This window comes from Salvelinus alpinus, chromosome 19, assembly GCF_045679555.1.
Source record: "Salvelinus alpinus chromosome 19, SLU_Salpinus.1, whole genome shotgun sequence".
NCBI lineage: Eukaryota > Metazoa > Chordata > Actinopteri > Salmoniformes > Salmonidae > Salvelinus > Salvelinus alpinus.
The window spans coordinates 33,858,461-33,878,282 of NC_092104.1; the positions used below are offsets into that span (position 1 = coordinate 33,858,461).

The following is a 19,822-nucleotide window of genomic DNA, read 5'->3' on the forward strand; positions in this document are numbered from 1 at the left end:
GGAAGAGGTGGAATGTTCTGTCAGAGATATCTCTGGTTCTGTTCATGATGTTATGAGACGAGTTTCCTGTGTGCCGAGCTTTCATTCAGTAGTGATTCGATTCTATTCTACTTCCTCCATAAAGTAGCTAGGACGGGCGTTTCACAGCTAGCACAAGTGTTTGCGCGAAAGAAAGATGGCAGTGAACTTAAGTAAAAACGGAATTTCCCTGACAAATGCTTACAAAGAGGTTGTAGATGAGAAATCCAACACCAACTGGTAAGGACGGTAGCTAGCTTTAATTGCCTCGCCATAACATGTTGCATCCGCTATGTTTAAGTAGCTAGCTCCCTAGCTAACATGTATTTCCTCTCGTACTTAGCTATCATATCAGTTAGCTAGCTCGCTAGTTGTGAAATGAAAATGAATTGTGTTACAACGAAGCAGTATGATGATTATTGCCATGTTTCTTCGAGGTAAATCTGATGACCTTGTTGTCTGGCAATTTCCTTAGCTTGTTAACTAGCTATCTAACGTTAGCTAACTAGTTAATGATGGTGCTATATAACATGACTGTTAGCCTATTTGAGTTACCTGTTTGCGTTTTTTTATTTTATTGGATTCATTCACATTGCAATGCCTAAACTTGTATGCAGCTAACTAATTTGGCTAATGTTAGTCAGAATTTGTACTAGAGAATATACGTTTCTGGAACATCAAGTTAATTTTCTGTGTCACTGTTCAAATAAAACCTGTTGGTGTCGGTGTTTAAACATGACCCTAATTAACCTGCTTTAGTTGACAAGACTGGGTTTATCAAACCCAGAGGGTTTTAGTCGTAGCACACATCCTGTTGCTGAATTAAAAGTTCTTTAGGTCAACCATGGCATGGGGACCAGACTTGGCTAACTAAAAGAGGATGCTCTCATACGTGTTTTTAGACATTTCTCACCATATAATTACCCCGAACAAAAATAAACGCAACATGCAACAATTTCAAAGATTTTACGGAGTTACAGTTCAAAAAGAAAATCGGTCAATTGAAATTAACTCATTCGGCCCTAAGCTATGAATTTCACATGACTGGGAATATAGGTATGCATCTGTTAGTCACAGATACCTTTAAAAAAAAATGTAGGGGCATGGATCAGAACCAGGTGTGACCACCATTTGCCTCATGCAGCGTGACACATCCTTTGCATAGAGTTGATAAGGCTGTTGATTGTGGAATGTTGTTCCACTCCTCTTCAATGGCTGTGCGAAGTTGCTGATATTGGCGGGAACTGGAACATGCTGTTGTACACGTCGATACAGAGCATGCCAAACATGCTCAATGGTTGACATGTCTAGTGAGTATGCAGACTATGAAAGAATGGGGACATTTTCAGCTTCCAGGAATTGTGTACAGGGCTGTGCATTATCATGCTGAAACATGAGCGGATGACTGGCACGACAATGGGCTTCAGGATCTCATCATGGTATCTCTATGCATTTAAGTTTCCATCGATTTTAAAATGCAATTGTGTTCATTGTCCATAGCTTATGCCTGCCCATACTATAACGCCACCATGGGGCACTCTGTTCACAACGTTGACATCAGCAAACCGCTTGCCCACATGTCGCCATACATGCTGTCTGCCATCTGCCCGGTACAGTTGACACCGGGATTCATCTGTAAAGAGCACACTTCTCCAGCGTGTCAGTGGCCATCGAAGGTGAGCATTTGCCCACTGAAGTCGGTTATGTCACCAAACTTCAGTCAGGTCAAGACCCTGGTGAGGACGACGAGCACGCAGATGAGCTTCGCTGAGACGGTTTGACAGTTTGGGCAGAAATAATTTGGTTGTGCAAACCCACAGTTTCATCAGCTGTCCGGATGGTTGGTCTCAGATGATCCCGCAGGTGAAGAAGCTGGATGTGGAGGTCCTGAGCTGGCGTGGTTACACGTTGTGAGGCCGGTTGGATGTATGCCAAATTCTCTAAAACGACATTGGAGGTGAATTATGGTAGAGAAATGAACATTCAATTCTCTGGCAACAGCTCTGGTGGACATTCCTGCAGTCAGCATGCCAATTGCACGCTCCCTCAGCTTGAGGCATCTGGTATTGTGATACAACTGCACATTTTTTTTAGTGATATTTTATTGTCCCCAGCACAAAGTGCACTTGTAAGGATCATGCTATTTAATCAGTTTCTTGAAATGCTACAACTGTTAGGTGGATGGATTATCCTGGCAAAGGAGAAATGCTCACTAACAGGGATGTAAACAAATGTGTGCACAATTTTTAAAGCAATAAGCTTTTTGTGAGTATGGAACATTTCTGGGATATTTCACCTCATAAAACATGGGACCAACGCTTTACATATTTTTGTTCCGTATACATAGTAATGCACTATTACAAAAGCTCTACATTTTGCACACTTTAAGTTGCACTATGCTGAAATCGCTCTGCCATTTCCTGTTTGTTCAAATTCTAATAGTTTGCCTAATTTCAGTATATGTGACAATACAAGCAAGTATAGTGTACCATCTAAACCCGAAAATATAGTATTTTCAGCTCTTTGAAGCTGATGTACAAAACCGAAAGTAAAAGATGCAAAAATGAAACTTAAGAACGGGAAGCATAGAAATAGCTCACATAGACTCCCGAGTGGCGCAGTGGTCTAAGGCACTGCATTGCGGTGCTTGAGGCTTCTTTAAAGACCCGGGTTTGATCCCGGGCTGTGTCGCGACCGGGAGACCAATGAGGCGGTGCACAATTGGCCCAGCGTCTTCCGGGTTAGGGGAGGGTTTGGCTGGCTGGGATGTACTTGTCCCATTGCGCTCTAGCAACTCCTGTGGCGGGCATGGCACATGCGCGCTGATTTTGGTTGCCAGTTGTATGTTGTTTCCTCTTGACACATTGGTGCGGCTGGCTTCCGGGTTAAGCGATCAGTGTCAAGAAGCAGTGCGGCTTGGCAGGGTTGTGTTTCGGAGGATGCATGGCTCTCGACCTTCGCCTCCGTATGGGAGTTGCCGCGATGGAACAAGGCTGTAACTACCAATTTGGCTATCATGAAATGGAACAGATCTACCGCTTCTTTGACTTGCTTTCGATGAGGATGATAGATCTATATCTCACTTTTCAATGTGAATTTGGTGGGTCACCCAAAAAGTTACATATTGCAGCTTTAATGGTTCCGATCCGAAGTTATGCAGTTCAATCAAGTGTCATGTTTTGAGTAAGGCACATCACTTAGCCAGGTTGCTTCAGGATGCTATTCTGCAATAGCTTGCTACGTGTGGTTGTGAATACTGATGCTGACAGTCTGTTTAAACTGCTTATTAGGCTACCAATCTACAATTTTGCAATGGTTGTGTGATCCTGTAACCTGGTGTTCTTCTCTGCAGGGCCTTGTTCACCTACGAGGGGAACACTAATGATATACGATTGGCAGAGAAGGGAGGTGAGTGTGGTAGACAGAATCCAAGAAAGGCTCCAACATGTAAATATATTCTGTTTGGTTTTGAGTCTGCAATGTTGTCTGAGATCATCACCCTCACTTATGGTGTGCAACTGAATTGCTCTCAAAGCACTGTAAGGCAATTTAAAAGATGCAAGTAAAGGTAAATGTTAATCTTTTGCAGTAGTGGCACATTTTTATTGTTTGGGTAAGTCTCCCAGACAGGTTTCTTTCAGAAGATAACTATTTGCATATGTGAAAAGAAAGATAACCAAGCATGTGTAATGTAGTAGAGGAAAATATTTACATTTTAGTCATTTAGCAGACGCTCTTATCCAGAGCGACTTAGGTTAGAGTTAGTGCATTCATTTTAAGGTAGCAAGGTGAGACGACCACATGTCAGTCATAGTAAGTTGGCAAAAAATGTCCTCAAAGTAGCTATCATTAAGTAGAAAGTGTACCCAAACGCGCTTTAGCCAAGATTGAAAAATAAGAGAATCAGGTGCTTGACTGAGGGACATGAAAATCCCAAAAAGAATCCTTGCCCCAGGACACTTCAACAGGTGACTATCCAGGAATAAAAAGAAAATGAGCACTCTGTTTCTGCATAGATCTGATAATTAATTGACGTGGTATACAAAAAGGCTTACGCTGGTCTATTCGCCTTTTCGGGGGGCAGGGCGATTAATCAAGATACTTACAACTAGGGTTGGAAACTTTGCAGTAAAATTCCGGATTTTTTTCAAAAATTCATCAAAAAATGTTTGCTTATAACAGTGAACTTTTTTTTGTGAGATACACAAGGCAATTCTAGGTCTTGTGGCATATTTTGGTTAAACTATCCCCAATTCAATGGAATTGCAACCTTCTGCATGCACAGTGTATTCTTCCATCACATGTACAGCTGATTCTCAAGATCTTGCACACTGAGATGCTATTGAGCCCACACTACTACACTGTCTGAGCTAAGGACTACATGCTTTCTGGTAAGTTTTGATTACAATACTGGGTGGGGTGAATATATTTTATATGACATGAATGATTTTTTGTTAACTAGTAAATAGTAGCCTACAGCAAAGTGTGTTTAAATAATTTCTAACTTGTTAACAATTTCTGATGGTTAGTTTTTGCTACCATGTAGGTTTTAGATTGCTTGAGCCTGCTAACTGAGGAGTGTTAATTCACCTGTTTCCATACATGTTTCATTTTAAAACATTTATCATGCAAAGGAGTTGTTTAATCTAACTGCTTAACTATTTATCTGCATATGGAATTGTATTTGGGGTTTTCTCACTCATTTTTTTCCTAATCTTTACAGGGAAATGCTACGGCACCATCTGATGTGTGGAGACATTTCACTGCAGCTAATGTAGAAGGAAAAGCTGTGTACATTTGCAAATACTGTGCCAACTCATATGTGAAGAATGCAACAAAAATGCTGAATCATCTGGCCAAGTGCATAAAGTTCCCTCAGTTTTCACAACAAGCGACCTCTGACAAAAGTCCCTCTACTTCTATTCGAGGTGAAAGGGATGAATCAGACACTTTATCGATAGCAACAGCTCATGGTTCTCCTAGAATCAGAAGTTTTTTTTTCACTCAATGGAGGAACATAGTCAGAAATGCTGATGAATGTCTTGCTCGAGCTGTGTATGCAACTGGTTCACCTTTGATGCTCACAGGCATGGTGTATTGGAAGAGATTTCTGAATGTTCTTTGCCCAGCATGCACCCCTCCAACCAGACATGCGTTATCTACTCATTTTCTGGATGCAGAGTTCAACAGAGTTCAAGTGAAGGTCAAGCAAATCATAGAGAAAGCAGACTGTATTGCAATAATCTCTGGTGGGTGGTCGAATGTTCGTGGACAAGGAATAATTAACTACATCTCCACACCTAACCAGTATTCTACAAGCGCACAGACACAAGGGACAACAGACACACCGGTCTCTACATTGCAGATGAGCTGAAGGCAGTCATCAATAACCTTGGACCACAGAAGGTATTTCCACTGGTGACAGACAATGCTGCGAACATGAAGGCTGCTTGGTCTAAAGTGGAGGAGTCCTACCGTCACATCACACCCATTGGCTGTGCTGCTCATGCATTGAATCTGCTCCTCAAGGCCATCATGGCACTGAAAACAATGGATACAGTACAAGAGAGCCAAGGAAATGGTTAGGTATGTGAAGGGTCATCAAGTTATAGAAGCAATCTACCTCACCAAGCAAAGTGAGAAGAATAAGAGCACCACATTGAAGCTACCCAGCAACACCCATTAGGGTGGTGTTGTCATCATGTTTGACAGTCCTGGGGGGGAAGGCGTCTCTCCAAGAAATGGTCATATCATAGTCTGCCGATATGGACAATCCCATCAAGAGGATCCTCCTGGATGATGTATTTTGGGAGAGAGTGGTATGAAACCTAAAGCAGTAGCCATTGCACGGATTGAGGGAGACAATGCCATCCTGTCTGATGTTCAGACTCTGCTTGCAGATGTAAGAGAAGAAATCCGTACTGCCCTGCCCACTTCACTGTTGCTCCAAGCAGAGGAAACTGTAGTTCTGAAATACATCAAAAAGCGTGAAGACTTCTGCCTGAAGCCCATACACGCCGCAGCGTACAAGTTGGACCCCAAGTATGCAGAAAAGAGCATCCTGTCGTGTGCAAAGATTAACAAGGCCTATGGTGTCATTTCATTTCACCTATGGTGTCACTTCATTTCATGAAGCTGCCAGTTGAGGACTTGAGGTGTCTGTTTCTCAAACTAGACACTAATGTACTTGTTCTCTTGCTCAGTTGTGCACCGGGGCCTCCCACTCCTCTTTCCATTCTGGTTGGAGCCAGTTAGCGCTGTTCTGTGACGGGAATAGTACACAGCGTTGTACGAGATCTTCAGTTTCTTGGTAATTTCTTGCATGGAATAGCCTTCATTTCTCAGAACAAGAATAGACTGATGAGTTTCAGAAGAAAGGTCTTTGTTTCTGGCCATTTTGAGCCTGTAATCGAACCCATAAATGCTGATGCTCCAGATACTCAACTAGTCTAAAGAAGGCCCGTTTTATTGCTTCTTTAATCAGAACAGTTTTCAGCTTTGCTAACATAATTGCAAAAGGGTTTTCTAATGATCAATTAGCCTTTTAAAATGATCAACTTGGATTAGCTAATACAACGTGCCATTGGAACACAGGAGTGATGGTCGCTGACAATGGGCCTCTGTACGCCTATGTCGATATTCCATTAAAAACCTGCAGTTTCCAGGTACAATAGTCATTTACAACACTAACAATGTCTACATTGTATTTCTGATTAATTTTGTTATTTTAATGGACAACGTGCTTTTCTTTAAACTTGAATTTCTAAGTGACCCCAAACTTTTGAACGGTAGTGTATGTTGAAAATGTTTTTGGGAGATGCGACGGATCATTCAATATTCCCTTTCTTTTGTTGTTCAGTGAAATCATCCCATGTGAAGAGTCAACTCATTTAATTAAAAGTTAAATTTGTAACAATTTTTTTCTATTGGAAGGATTTAATAATTTGCAATTATGTCTACTTATGATCAGGTCAAATGTTTATGTTTCTGTCGCCATATGATATGGTAAATGTATCCAATGCAAAAAAAAACATCTACATTTAATTCCCACGGAAAGTTTCCACCTCTGAATATTCCCCAAAATCTGCAACCCTACTTACAACACACACACACTGTCAAAAATAGAGCATGTTGAAAAAGGGAGTCATTTGCCATATATTGTGTACATAATGTAGGCTATACACAGTAATGTACATGACAGACTTTGCATAGAACATAAATTCTACAATGTTCCCGATACTGGTGTGTTCAGATGGTGGACTGGAGGAACTGGTGGAGGAACTTAGCAGCGGTAAAATAATGTACGCTTTCTGCCGTGTCGAGGACCCAAACTCTGGCCTGTGCAAATACGTCCTGATCAACTGGGTGAGTGCTGCACTACACTCCCTTTTCTTCCAAAGGTGGCACTCCTCTGTATTTTGTAAATCAGGTTGTCAGGTTGAATGAATCTTATGAGTATTTGTGTTTCAGACTGGAGAAGGTGTGAAAGACGCCAGGAAAGGACTATGTGCCAATCATGTCAGCTCCATAGCTAATTTTCTCAAGGTAATATAATTTGGCATGGTTTAGACCCCTCCAACTCTGGACCTCCAAGCCAGTTCCACTGCATTTTTAAAAATTGTTCCCTTCAAATTAGGGACTGATTTAGACCTGGGACACCAGGTGTGTGCAATTCATTATCAGGTAGAACCGAACCAGCAGGCTCCGGACCTCGTAGGCTAATAGTTGAGTACCCCTGGCATTTTCTCCATACAGACTGCTTATGTTTAGTTAATGATCAAATCAACTACTTTTGGTCATGTAGTGTAATTGCGTAGTATGTGGACACCTGCTCATTGAACGTCTCATTCCAAAATCATGGACATGAATGGAGTTGGTCTCCCCTTTCATGCTATAGCCTCCACCCTTCTCGGAAGGCTTTCCACTAGATGTTGGAACATTGCGGAGGGAACTTGCTTCCATTCATCCACAAGCATTAGTGATGCCGGTTACTGATGTTGGACGATTGGGCCTAGCTCACAGTCGGCGTTCCAATTCATCCCAAAGGTGTTCAATCGGGTTGAGGTCAGGGCTCTGTGCAGGCCAGTCAAGTTCTTCCACACTAACCTCGACAAATCATTTCTGTATGGACCTCGCTTTGTGCATGGATTGTCATGCTGAAACAGGAAAGGGCCTTCCCCAAACTGTTGCCACAAAGTTGGAAGCACAGAATCATCTAGAATGTCATTGTCATGCTCGGCCATGGAAACCCATTTCATGAAGCTCCCAACGAACAGTTATTTTGCTGACGTTGCTCCCAGAGGCAGTTTGGAACTCGGTAGTGAGTGTTTCCACCGAGGACAGATTATTTTTACGAGCTTCAGCACTTGGCTGTCACTTTTTGTCAGATTGTGTGGCCTACCACTTTGTGGATGAACCGTTGTTGCGCCAAGACGTTTCCACTTCACAATAACAGCACTTACAGTTGAGTGGGGCAGCTCTAGCAGGGCAGAAATTTGACGAATTTGACTAGTTGGAAAGGTGGCATCCTATGATGGTGCCACGTAGAAAGTCTGAGCTCTCCAGTAAGACCATTCTACTGCCAATGTTTGACTATGAAGTTTTCATGGCTATGTCCTCGATTTTATACACCTGTCAGCAACGGGTGTGGCTTAAAAAGTCGAATCCACTAATTTGAAGGGGCGTCAACATACATTTGTGCATATACACTTGCAACACTAACCTCAACAGAACATGAAATTAAGAACAATTGCAGGAAAGACTGACACCCCTGTTAGTGCCAGTAATAGCTTTTGAGTGTTAGAGTTAAGCAGAAGTTGGATGCTACTTATGGTGAATTATTGGTTGTGGTTTCTGAATCGGCTCTTGAAGTGATTTGTTATCATGAAAGTCACCTTGCTAACTGCATGTCAACAAATCCTATGGGTGGTGGCTGTCATATCAAATATCCCTCCTGTTGACAGCCCTTTCATGGCCTTATCTGGCTGAAATGTGTGACGTGTGTTGTTTGTAGCTAAAATGTCTGCTGTAATTCCAGGGAGCCCATGTCACAATAAACGCCCGTGCAGAGGAGGATGTGGAACCTGAGGCTATTATGCAAAAGGTGGCCAATGCATCAGGGGCCAACTACAGCTTCCACAAAGAGTCCAACAAGTTCCGAGACGCTGGTCCCCAGGGACCTGTGGTACGTACCAAATATATCATCTTATCCTTTTAGAAATTAAAATCAGAACATTTTAGTTATGCATTGAGTTTGTTTCATCAGATGTTAAGTGTCTGTAGACATGTTTTGTACAGGCAGGTTGCACTGTTAGGCAAGTTGCTTTGTGGTCAGATAAATTCTCATATCTAATTTGTTTCGGTTAATCACTTGTCTGCCTGTGGACATTTTTGGTAAGATTCATTGCACAAGGCTGCGGATGAGAGATTCTCAGTGTGGGTTTGTTTCCAACATGTTGGATGTTGTGACTTGCAGAGCTGGTTGTTTACAATGACTCATGTGCAGTAGAATCCAGGGGCTTAGTTGAGCTCATGATTGTTGGCCAGGGCTGGAGCCAGAGAGGCCAGGCCAGGACAGGCTGTTTAAAGCCTGTTAACTCGGCATAATAAACCGACATGCTGTGTCAGTACTGGATCTAGGTGGGGGGTTGGTGTCTATGAGTGCCAATTTGTTTTTTGTTGTGTTTAACTAACGCTTGTATTTTGTTGTGACAGGGCTCTGTGTATCAGAAGACCAACGCCATGTCTGAAATCAAACGGACCAATAAAGACAACTTCTGGGCGCAGGCAGAGGTGAGTCAGCCCCAACACCTTACTGCCACTACAGGGACTCCATGGTGTCCCCCTCCCAGAGTGCAAAGAACCTTGGCGTGGCTCCAGCAGGTTAATGCTCTACAACATCCGTAGAGTATGACCCTACCTCACACAGGAATGGCGCAGGTCCTAATCCAGGCACTTGTCCTATCCCATGTAGAATACTGCACGTAACTCACTGTTGGCTGGGCTCCCCGCTTGTGCCATCAACCTTCCTAAGTTCTCCATGTCGCCACGCTCCTCCGCACACGCCACTGGCGTCCAGTCGAAGCTTACATCATCTTCCAGACCCTGGTACTTACCTACAGAGCAGCAATGTGAAGCCCCTCCTTACCTTCAAGCTATGCTCAAACACTATATCCCAAACCAAGCATGCCACCTCTGGTCTCTTGGCCCTCCCACCCCTACAGGAGGGCAGCTCCCACTCAGCCAGTCAAAACTATTCTGTCCTGGCATCCCAATGGTGGAACAAGCTTCCCCCTAAAGTCAGGACAGCGGAGTCCCTGCCCATCTTCTGAAAACGTTTGAAAACCTACCTCTGAAGAGTATCTTAAATAACTCTCACATGCTTTTCTTATTAGCACTGACTTTGCTCATGAGGGAAAATGTACTTGATACGATTGTGATGTTGTCTCACCTGGTTATCTTAAGATGAATGAACTAATTGTGAGTCGCTCTGGATAAGAGCATCTGCTGAATGACAAATACTGGTTAGATTTGCTTGTGTTGCTCAGCTTGTTCTGATTAAATAGTCCTTTATGACAGTGAATACCCTAACCTGGTCTCGTGTTCTGTGTGTCTCAGAAAGATGAGGAGAAGCGGCAGCGGGAGGAGCGCAGCAAGGCAGACGAAGAGCGCCAGAAGCTGGAGAAAGATCGGAAGGATCGAGAGGTCAAGGAGGCAACTCTCAGAGAGAATAGAGACAAGGAGAGGGCCTCTATGATTGACCAGCAGAAGTGAGTAAAATGGTGGTTAGTAAACTTAGCTGGAGGTGGTTATCTTATCGAGTTGACCTTATTAAGACAGCCAGGTTTCCATTAAGTCTGCTTTTCCCATTTGTTTAACAGGAAGTTCCAGCAGCAGCAGGAAGCTGAGAGCAGAGACAATGAAAAACAACAATGGGTGAGTTGTCTGCTGACTCACAGCAGGACAGGCCGGCTGACTGAGGTGAATTCAAATCAAATCCGCTATGTTTAACTGGTGTTTCATTCTCATGTAGGGGGCAGCAGATCCATTTATGCAACATGCATCCTGCCAGAACTGGGTTCAAATACATGTGTATTTGTTATTTAAATAGGCCTACATATTTTCAAATAATGTAGCCTGACTCAGTTACTTCTATTGGAAGTATTTTCAAATAGTTTCCTATAAATAGTCTACTATTTAAATGTATTTTCAAATACTATTTAAATACCTGGGTTAAATGCATGGGAGTGTATTTGAGTCAGTATATTTTAAAATACATGTCAATACTTTCCAAGTTTATTTCCAAATGCATTCCAATATTCAACTATTAGGTTTTTTTCCCCAAAAAATTATCTGAGCACTTTCTTTGAAATGTATATAAAAGTAATTGAGATATTTGAACCCAGGTTTGCACCCCACCTAAATTATCTGTTTTAAATGTGAAGGCACACATTTAGGATGTAAATATAACACAAGAACAAACTATACAGAACCGGTAGGTGTAGCCTCGTGGGTAGTGTTGAATTATGTGTGGTGCATCATCAGGAGGAGCAGGAGAAGGACTTCCAGGCAGCTCAGAAGAAAGGGATGAAGCGTGGTGAATCTGTGGAGAAAGCCAATGTGAGTTAACTGTGGCCCCCTGTAGGTTTAATAATTGTTTAAAGGTTCCCTATACCCTGTGACTCAGAACCCTCTGTTTCCTGCTTCCCTTTCCATTGACACAACCAAATCTGTTTCTTGCTTGAATCTAAACTCGCCATAGCTTCACTTACCTTCATTTTCTTGTTTGTACGTTCTTTCTGCTCTACTACCATCTACTGTGGTCATGACTTCTCATCTTTGAACATCATTCAGAACACCTTTATGCATACAGTAGATGGTATTGTGTTCTTTATTAAAGAGAACATCTGGAATGTTGCTATGGCTATACAATACCCAGTGTGTCTGTCTGACCACATGGTGTGTTTCAGGAGGCGGCCTCCCTGATCTCCCAGCGCTCTATGAACCCCAGAGAGATGTTCAAGCAGAGAGAGAAGGGCATGGCCCCCAGCGCTGCAGACACCGACACCCCTGCTGCTGCCCACACCCCTGCCAGCCCCCAGCCAGGTAAGCCACCAATGTATATAAACAGCAAACAGTTGTATTGAATAGTGTAGTTCTTAAAATAGTTTTTTCCTTGAGTGTTTCCTAGCTGGGCTTTCTAGCTCTGTCAGGTGGGGGATGTGGTCGTGCAGTGAGATCAGGGGATTGTCTGGGCCATGTTGAAACATGCAGGAGGAGAATCTTGTCGCATTACTCTGCCTTCATCAACTTTAACTCATTGTCTCGTATCACATCTTGTCTCTAGTCCACATCTGCTTTGTGTTGTCTCTGCTCTGCTTGGTAACCTTCCCGGCCAACCTGTCTGTCTGCTCTGGTGTGTGTTTCTCAGGGCGTTTGAACAGCCCTTTTCTCTCTAAGCAACCATGCGAGCCTGAGCCGTCCCGCTTGCCCCTGCGCCAAGCCTCCCCTCTGCCAGCAGGCTCCGCCTCTCCTGTCCCTGCTGCAGGTCTGAGCTCACTCATACTGCTGACACAAACTGACCCTTTCCCAACACACACACACACACATACTTCACACGTAGGTGACTGAGTGACATACAATTGCTATGTTTGTGTTTTGGTCAAATATCTACCTGATGCTACTCGCTTTAAATCCATCAATCTAAATGATTAACCTGATGCTACTCCCTTTCATCTCTTGTTAATTAAATGTAACATCACCCTCATGGCTCATAGGCCATGTCCATCATTAGATCACTGTACATCATCAATCTCATCCAGTGTCTTGTTGTTTTCCATGAGACTTGACAGATGGTTTTGTAATTATTCAGTGTCTAAATATTTGAGTGCATGCTTTAGTATGTTTGTACACTGTGTGTATCTGTGCTCGTATATCATTTGTGTACGTTGTCATAATAAGAACCCAATGTGGATGAGCCCGTTGTGGATGAATCCACTCCCAGTGTGGGTGAGCCATGCCAGTCTGAGTGCTTGGATGAGCAGGATGCAACCCCTGAGGATCAGTGGCAAGATGAAGGTGGGCCCTGCTCCCCACACACCTCAGTCTAAACACACAACAGTCCGATTCATCTCATCTATGTTTCATCATGACCCTTTCTCTGGACACATTTCATAATTACTTTGTACTCTGGATCCCTGGTGCTGCTGCTGCCACCTGTTGGTAGAGAGGTATTCCTTTTCGGATAAAGACAATGTACTTTTTCTGTTTCAGTAAAGGCAACGGCAGCTCCCACTGAGCACAACCATGCCACAGAGCCAGCCCAAAACAACCTCTATGAGGAGCCCCCAGAGGTAAATATTTGTCAGCACATGAGCAGTGAGATTCATTATTTGTAAACAGCAGTAGTATACTTTTTAATCAGAAAATCCCATATCACAATCATTATTGAAATGCCATTCAAGTCAAGAGAACTTTGGTAAATATTTGTGCTTGGACTTAAATGTGAAGATCATTCTCAGAGGTATAGCACCCCTTGTTGTTCGCTCAGGTGGAAGAGAACACGAATGAGGTGGCTGCAAAGAAGACCGACCGAGGCGTCTGTGCCAGAGCTCTATACGACTACCAAGCTGGTAAGCATTGTTAGTCACAGCCTACTGACAATTTACAGTAGACACTCGGCCCACTGAACTGGGTCTCTGTGTGAACAACGTGTAACCGTGATGTTTTTCCCATATGGAGAATGTGGGTGAAACTGCTAGATGGAAACTGGCAGTCAGTGAGCAGTGGTTACCCTAGAATTTTTTTCAGCAACTGTGGCAAATTTGTGGGGGAGGCATGGTTTTAGAGGCACTCTTCTTGGCCGCATAGACAATGTTTCTGTTTTAAAGCTAATTTCCTGAAATTCTACACATTTTGCCATGGCGCTGAGAGAAACTGCAGTTTCAAAGCTAATTTCCTGCAATTCTACACTTTGCAATGTCTTATGCCTTGTTTTTATGCTATCTGGGTGATTCAAACATAACAAAATCAATGGGAACCACATGCCATGACATTTTGGGAATTTCTGATTCTCTCGTTTTTATTTTGGTGATTGTTAGTTCTCAAATATTATCTTATAAAAGAATATGTAGGTCCATTATCCTTTCTACATACTTTCTGTTTTTTTTAAGTGGGGTTCACGAAATCAGGGAAACAAACATTGGCGACGGAATAGACACCTTACAATAATACAGCAACAGATTTCCGAATGGACATGGTGATCTGAGGTATTACTCTTTTCATTTCACAGCTGATGAGACAGAGATTTCCTTCGATCCTGATGACATCCTCAATGGCATCGAGATGATTGACGAGGGCTGGTGGCGGGGCTATGGCCCAGATGGTCATTTTGGAATGTTCCCAGCCAATTACGTGGAGCTGGTCTAAGTCCATACCTTGCCCGCTCACTAGATCAGCATATAGGAGGCAGAAGAGAACACCCCCCCCCAGAAGAATTTGGCAGTAGGAAAACTGCTAGCTCCAGAACACAGCATGTCAGAAGTAACTCAACAGTGAACTTTTCAGAGTCAATTGCTGAACTGTATCCTTCACATTATGGACCAATGTATGAACAGTGACCAGGGGGTGCTCAAATCTATCCCTGTTGAAGAGAGAAATTCCATTATTTCATTTATGTTGTGAGAACTTAGGTGGCATTGTTTAGGTTTTGATGAAAACCCATATACTGGCCAATCCCAAACTGAATCTCTTACCTTCTGTGATGCAGTAAATTGTCAGCCTTTTTTTAATGTTTCAATTCAAGATTCCATTGTGAACATTAATAGCACTTGTACATCACTTATCTTAAAGTGAAGCCAGTTTTGTTCCAGGTGTACTTTTTTTTTGTTATTTGTATCATTCACTCATGTCATGTTCAGGATAATAACATTTCATAGCTCACATAACGGTACCAAATATCATTTTTTTGCCTTTTCCTTAGACTGACGTTTTATGTGAGTTTGCTTAAATAATCCTGCTTGAATTTCAAACCATAGTTTGGTATTGCAGTTGAATATTTGAAAACCAAAATGTCCTATATTTGCTGTGCTCTCCTGTGTGGCTGAATTCAAGAAAAGATGGGGGTGAAAATGACACATTCATCATATCCTTGTGCAAAAGTATTATTATTTTTTAAATATGTAATGATTATGCTACAGAGCTTGTCCACATACCCTCCCTCCCTGCCCTCTTTAGTCCCTAGAGAATTTTAATGACTGACTGTTTCAGGGACCAGTTACACGAAACAAGGCAAGAGTAATCTTTCCTCTCGTGTTGTTGAATCGTCTTGTCATTATCTGTGTCTTGGGTACAATTTGTCTCTGCTTAACCTGTCTTTCACAGTCCAGCTTCCATCAAAATGCAGGTCTGTGAATGGCTTAATTTAGCAGGCTTAAGAGAGCCATGATCAGATGCTGTTATCATGTGAGACTGCCAAATGAGGGTAAAGGAGTGGGGTGATGATGCTGTCCTCTGGAAAGTGCTTTCTCTAATTCTAATCTGTGTGGAAACTTCATAACTGTTATGCAACTTCCCTGCTTTTTAACTTATAATGAAATCATTGCAATAAAAAGTTTGTGGGACATTGTCACTTTAAATAAAGATTAAGAAATTTAAAAAGGGTCACTGTAATTTCAAGGTGCATGATGTATCCGTTGGCCTTGTTTTTCAAGAGTATATTGTAATGCAAATACTTTCGTCATAATTAAAGAGTTCAAGTAAAATGTGTACAAGTCTTACGGTATCTTTTGTAAATGTTGGTTGTGGCGGCAGTAAGTTGATTTAAACATGGGAGGGCAGTAGAAGCTAGCTGAGAATTGAATGGTGTGCAAGGAGTGAACGCATTGGGGACATTCAAGGAGCAGGTACTGTTTGATACTGTTGCTACAGTTAGGAGTATCACTTTTAGTCTCATACATAATAAACCTTAGTTGTGATATATATATATATTCATTCTATGAGCAGTTTCCTGGAATGAGATCATAAAGGTAACGGCCGGGGATTTTTGTTATTACTTCAGTTTCAGTTTCACAAGAACGGCAAGTTTTAAGTTAACGTTTTTTCCCATCGTTTAAGATAAGATCTCACTTTTTTTCCCTCAACTGAAAAGACATGCCTAAAAGCCTCCCAAAGTGCACTTTCTAAAATGATTAGTTCATCATATTACTGAAAATGGCTGAAACTTACAAGACACCTAAAGTCACACAAAAAATGAAGAACTGAAAGTATAGGCCTATATTTGTTTTCTAACGGTGGAATACAAAGTGTAACTAGAAAGGCCATTTGATGATGGGTTCCAAACCTAGAGACTGTTCTGTGAATCTAACCTAGAGACTGTTCTGTGAGTCAAACCCAGAGACTGTTCTGTGAGTCAAACCCAGAGACTGTTCTGTGAATCAAACCTAGAGACTGTTCTGTGAGTCAAACACAGAGACTGTTCTGTGAGTCAAACCCAGAGACTGTTCTGTGAATCAAACCTAGAGACTGTTCTGTGAGTCAAACACAGAGACTGTTCTGTGAGTCAAACCCAGAGACTGTTCTGTGAATCAAACCTAGAGACTGTTCTGTGAGTCAAACACAGAGACTGTTCTGTGAGTCAAACCCAGAGACTGTTCTTTGAGTCAAACCCAGAGACTGTTCTGTGAGTCAAACCCAGAGACTGTTCTGTGAGTCAAACCCAGAGACTGTTCTGTGAGTCAAACCCAGAGACTGTTCTGTGAGTCAAACCCAGAGACTGTTCTGTGAGTCAAACCCAGAGACTGTTCTGTGAGTCAAACCCAGAGACTGTTCTGTGAGTCAAACCCAGAGACTGTTCTGTGAGTCAAACCCAGAGACTGTTCTGTGAGTCAAACCCAGAGACTGTTCTGTGAGTCAAACCCAGAGACTGTTCTGTGAGTCAAACCCAGAGACTGTTCTGTGAGTCAAACCCAGAGACTGTTCTGTGAGTCAAACCCAGAGACTGTTCTGTGAGTCAAACCCAGAGACTGTTCTGTGAGTCAAACCCAGAGACTGTTCTGTGAGTCAAACCCAGAGACCGTTCTGTGAGTCAAACCCAGAGACCGTTCTGATAGGAATGGCAAAAAAAAATCTGAACTGTTTCTGTTAAGTCTGCTGACCCTCTTCACTGAAAGGCTGAGATAAATGTCATGGGATCTTTTACATCGAATTTCTCACTGTAAACGCTCAGTTTAACTTGGTATTAACGTGAATATGTCATGTGGCATGCATTATGTCTCTAAGATTTACATGTACAGTGCATTCAGAAAGTATTCAGACCCCTTGACTTTTTCCACATTGTTACGTTACAGAATTATTCTAAAATGGATTAAACAATTTTTTTCCCTCATCAATCTACACACAATACCCTATAATGACAAAGCGAAGAACATTTTTTTTTATTACATTTTTACAAATGTATGACTATGTAAATAAGGTATTTGGACAGTGACACAATTTGCATCATTTTAGCTCTGTACCCCACCACAATGGATTTGAAAGGAAACAATTAAGTTGTGCTTTAAGTGTAGACTTTCATCTTTAATTGAAGAGTTTTGCCAAAATTGTTGTATGAACCGTGTAGGAATTACAACCATTTTTATACATAGCCTGCCAATTTTAGGGGCTCAAAGGTAATTGGACAAACTAACAATCATAAATTAAATTGTGAGTTTTAGTATTTGGTTGCAAATCCTTTGCAGTCAAAGACTGCCAGAAGTCTGGAACCCATAGACATCACTAGATGCTGGGTTTCTTCCCCGGTGATGCTCTGCCAGGCCTTTACTGCAACTGTCTTCAGTACCTGCTTGTTCTTTCAGTTTTGCCATCAGCAAGTGAAATGTATGCTCAATTGGATTCAGGTCAGGTGAATGACTTGGCCATTGCAGAACATTCCACTTCTTTGCCTAAAAAAAGGATTGGCCATCTGCACTGTGAAGTGCCGTCCAATGAGTTTTGAAGCATTTGGCTGAATCTGAGGAGATAATATAACCCTAAACACTTCAGAATTCACCCTGCTGCTTTTGTCAATAGTCCCCATCAATAAATACAAGGGAACCAGTTCCATTGGCAGCCATACATGCCCACGCCATAAGACTACCTCCACCATGCTTCACAGATGAGGTGGTATACTTCAGATCATAAGCAGTTCCCTTCTCAATACTCTTCTCTTCCCATCATTCTGATACAAGTTGATCTTTGAATCACCTGTCCATGGGATGTTGTTCCAGAACTGTACAGGCTTTTTAGATGTTTTTTGGCAAACTAATCTGGTATTACTCTTTTTGAGGCTTATCATGGTTTACATCTAGTGGTAAACCCTCTGTATTTACTCTGGTGAAGTCTCTTGATTGTTGACCTTGCCACCGATTTGCCTACCTCCTGGAGGGTGTTCTTGATCTGTCCAACTGTTGTTAAGGGGTTTTTATTCACCAGGGAAATAATTATTCTGTCATCCACCACAGTTGTTTTCCGTGGTCTTCTGGGCCTTTTGGTGTTCCTGAGCTCACCAGTGTGTTCTTTCTTTTTAAGAATGTACCAAATACAGTGGGGCAAAAAAGTATTTAGTCAGCCACCAATTGTGCAAGTTCTCCCACTTAAAAAGATGAGAGGCCTGTAATTTTCATCATAGGTACACTTCAACTATGACAGACAAAATGAGAAGAAAAAAATCCAGAAAATCACATTGTAGGATTTTTTATGAATTTATTTGCGAATTATGATGGAAAATAAGTATTTGGTCACCTACAAACAAGCAAGATTTCTGGCTCTCACAGACCTGTAACTTCTTCTTTAAGAGGCTCCTCTGTCCTCCACTCGTTACCTGTATTAATGGCACCTGTTTGAACTTGTTATCAGTATAAAAGACACCTGTCCACAACCTCAAACAGTCACACTCCAAACTCCACTATGGCCAAGACCAAAGAGCTGTCAAAGGACACCAGAAACAAAATTGTAGACCTGCACCAGGCTGGGAAGACTGAATCTGCAATAGGTAAGCAGCTTGGTTTGAAGAAATCAACTGTTGGAGCAATTATTAGGAAATGGAAGACATACAAGACCACTGATAATCTCCCTCGATCTGGGGCTCCACGCAAGATCTCACCCCGTGGGGTCAAAATGATCACAAGAACGGTGAGCAAAAATCCCAGAACCACACGGGGGGACCTAGTGAATGACCTGCAGAGAGCTGGGACCAAAGTAACAAAGCCTACCATCAGTAACACACTACGCCGCCAGGGACTCAAATCCTGCAGTGCCAGACGTGTCCCCCTGCTTAAGCCAGTACATGTCCAGGCCTGTCTGAAGTTTGCTAGAGAGCATTTGGATGATCCAGAAGAAGATTGGGAGAATGTCATATGGTCAGATGAAACCAAAATATAATTTTTGGGTAAAAACTCAACTTGTCGTGTTTGGAGGACAAAGAATGCTGAGTTGCATCCAAAGAACACCATACCTACTGTGAAGCATGGGGGTGGAAACATCATGCTTTGGGGCTGTTTTTCTGCAAAGGGACCAGGACGACTGATCCGTGTAAAGGAAAGAATGAATGGGGCCATGTATCGTGAGATTTTGAGTGAAAACCTCCTTCCATCAGCAAGGGCATTGAAGATGAAACGTGGCTGGGTCTTTCAGCATGACAATGATCCCAAACACACCGCCCGGGCAACGAAGGAGTGGCTTCGTAAGAAGCATTTCAAGGTCCTGGAGTGGCCTAGCCAGTCTCCAGATCTCAACCCCATAGAAAATCTTTGGAGGGAGTTGAAAGTCC

General features: G+C 42.4%; 1 protein-coding gene across 5 annotated transcripts; it reads left to right on the forward strand.

Moving 5' to 3' along the window:
* Positions 1-15,788, forward strand: LOC139545394 (drebrin-like protein B). 5 transcript variants are annotated; one of them, XM_071353115.1, is made up of 15 exons: positions 1-258; positions 3,371-3,426; positions 7,271-7,383; positions 7,489-7,563; positions 9,056-9,202; positions 9,733-9,810; positions 10,636-10,787; positions 10,899-10,953; positions 11,563-11,637; positions 11,988-12,123; positions 12,449-12,565; positions 12,979-13,095; positions 13,291-13,370; positions 13,568-13,649; positions 14,309-15,788. In XM_071353115.1, exons 1-15 carry the CDS (start codon positions 176-178, stop codon positions 14,443-14,445), a joined length of 1,503 nt encoding a protein of 500 aa, XP_071209216.1. In that variant the 5' UTR covers positions 1-175; the 3' UTR covers positions 14,446-15,788. The 5 variants fall into 5 exon arrangements, with proteins under 5 accessions (XP_071209216.1, XP_071209218.1, XP_071209217.1 ...); XM_071353117.1 differs by lacking the exon at positions 12,979-13,095; XM_071353116.1 differs by lacking the exon at positions 12,449-12,565.
* Positions 15,789-19,822: the final 4,034 nt, after the last annotated feature.

What these genes read in the sequence shown, in the direction of transcription:
- LOC139545394 (XM_071353115.1), top strand. Translation starts at nt 176, where the DNA reads ATGGCAGTGAACTTAAGTAAAAACGGAATTTCCCTGACAAATGCTTAC. An exon ending in GGATCAGTGGCAAGATGAAG is followed by an intron (nt 13,096 to 13,290) that starts GTGGGCCCTGCT and finishes TTTCTGTTTCAG; the next exon opens with TAAAGGCAACGGCAGCTCCC. An exon ending in TCTATGAGGAGCCCCCAGAG is followed by an intron (nt 13,371 to 13,567) that starts GTAAATATTTGT and finishes TTGTTCGCTCAG; the next exon opens with GTGGAAGAGAACACGAATGA.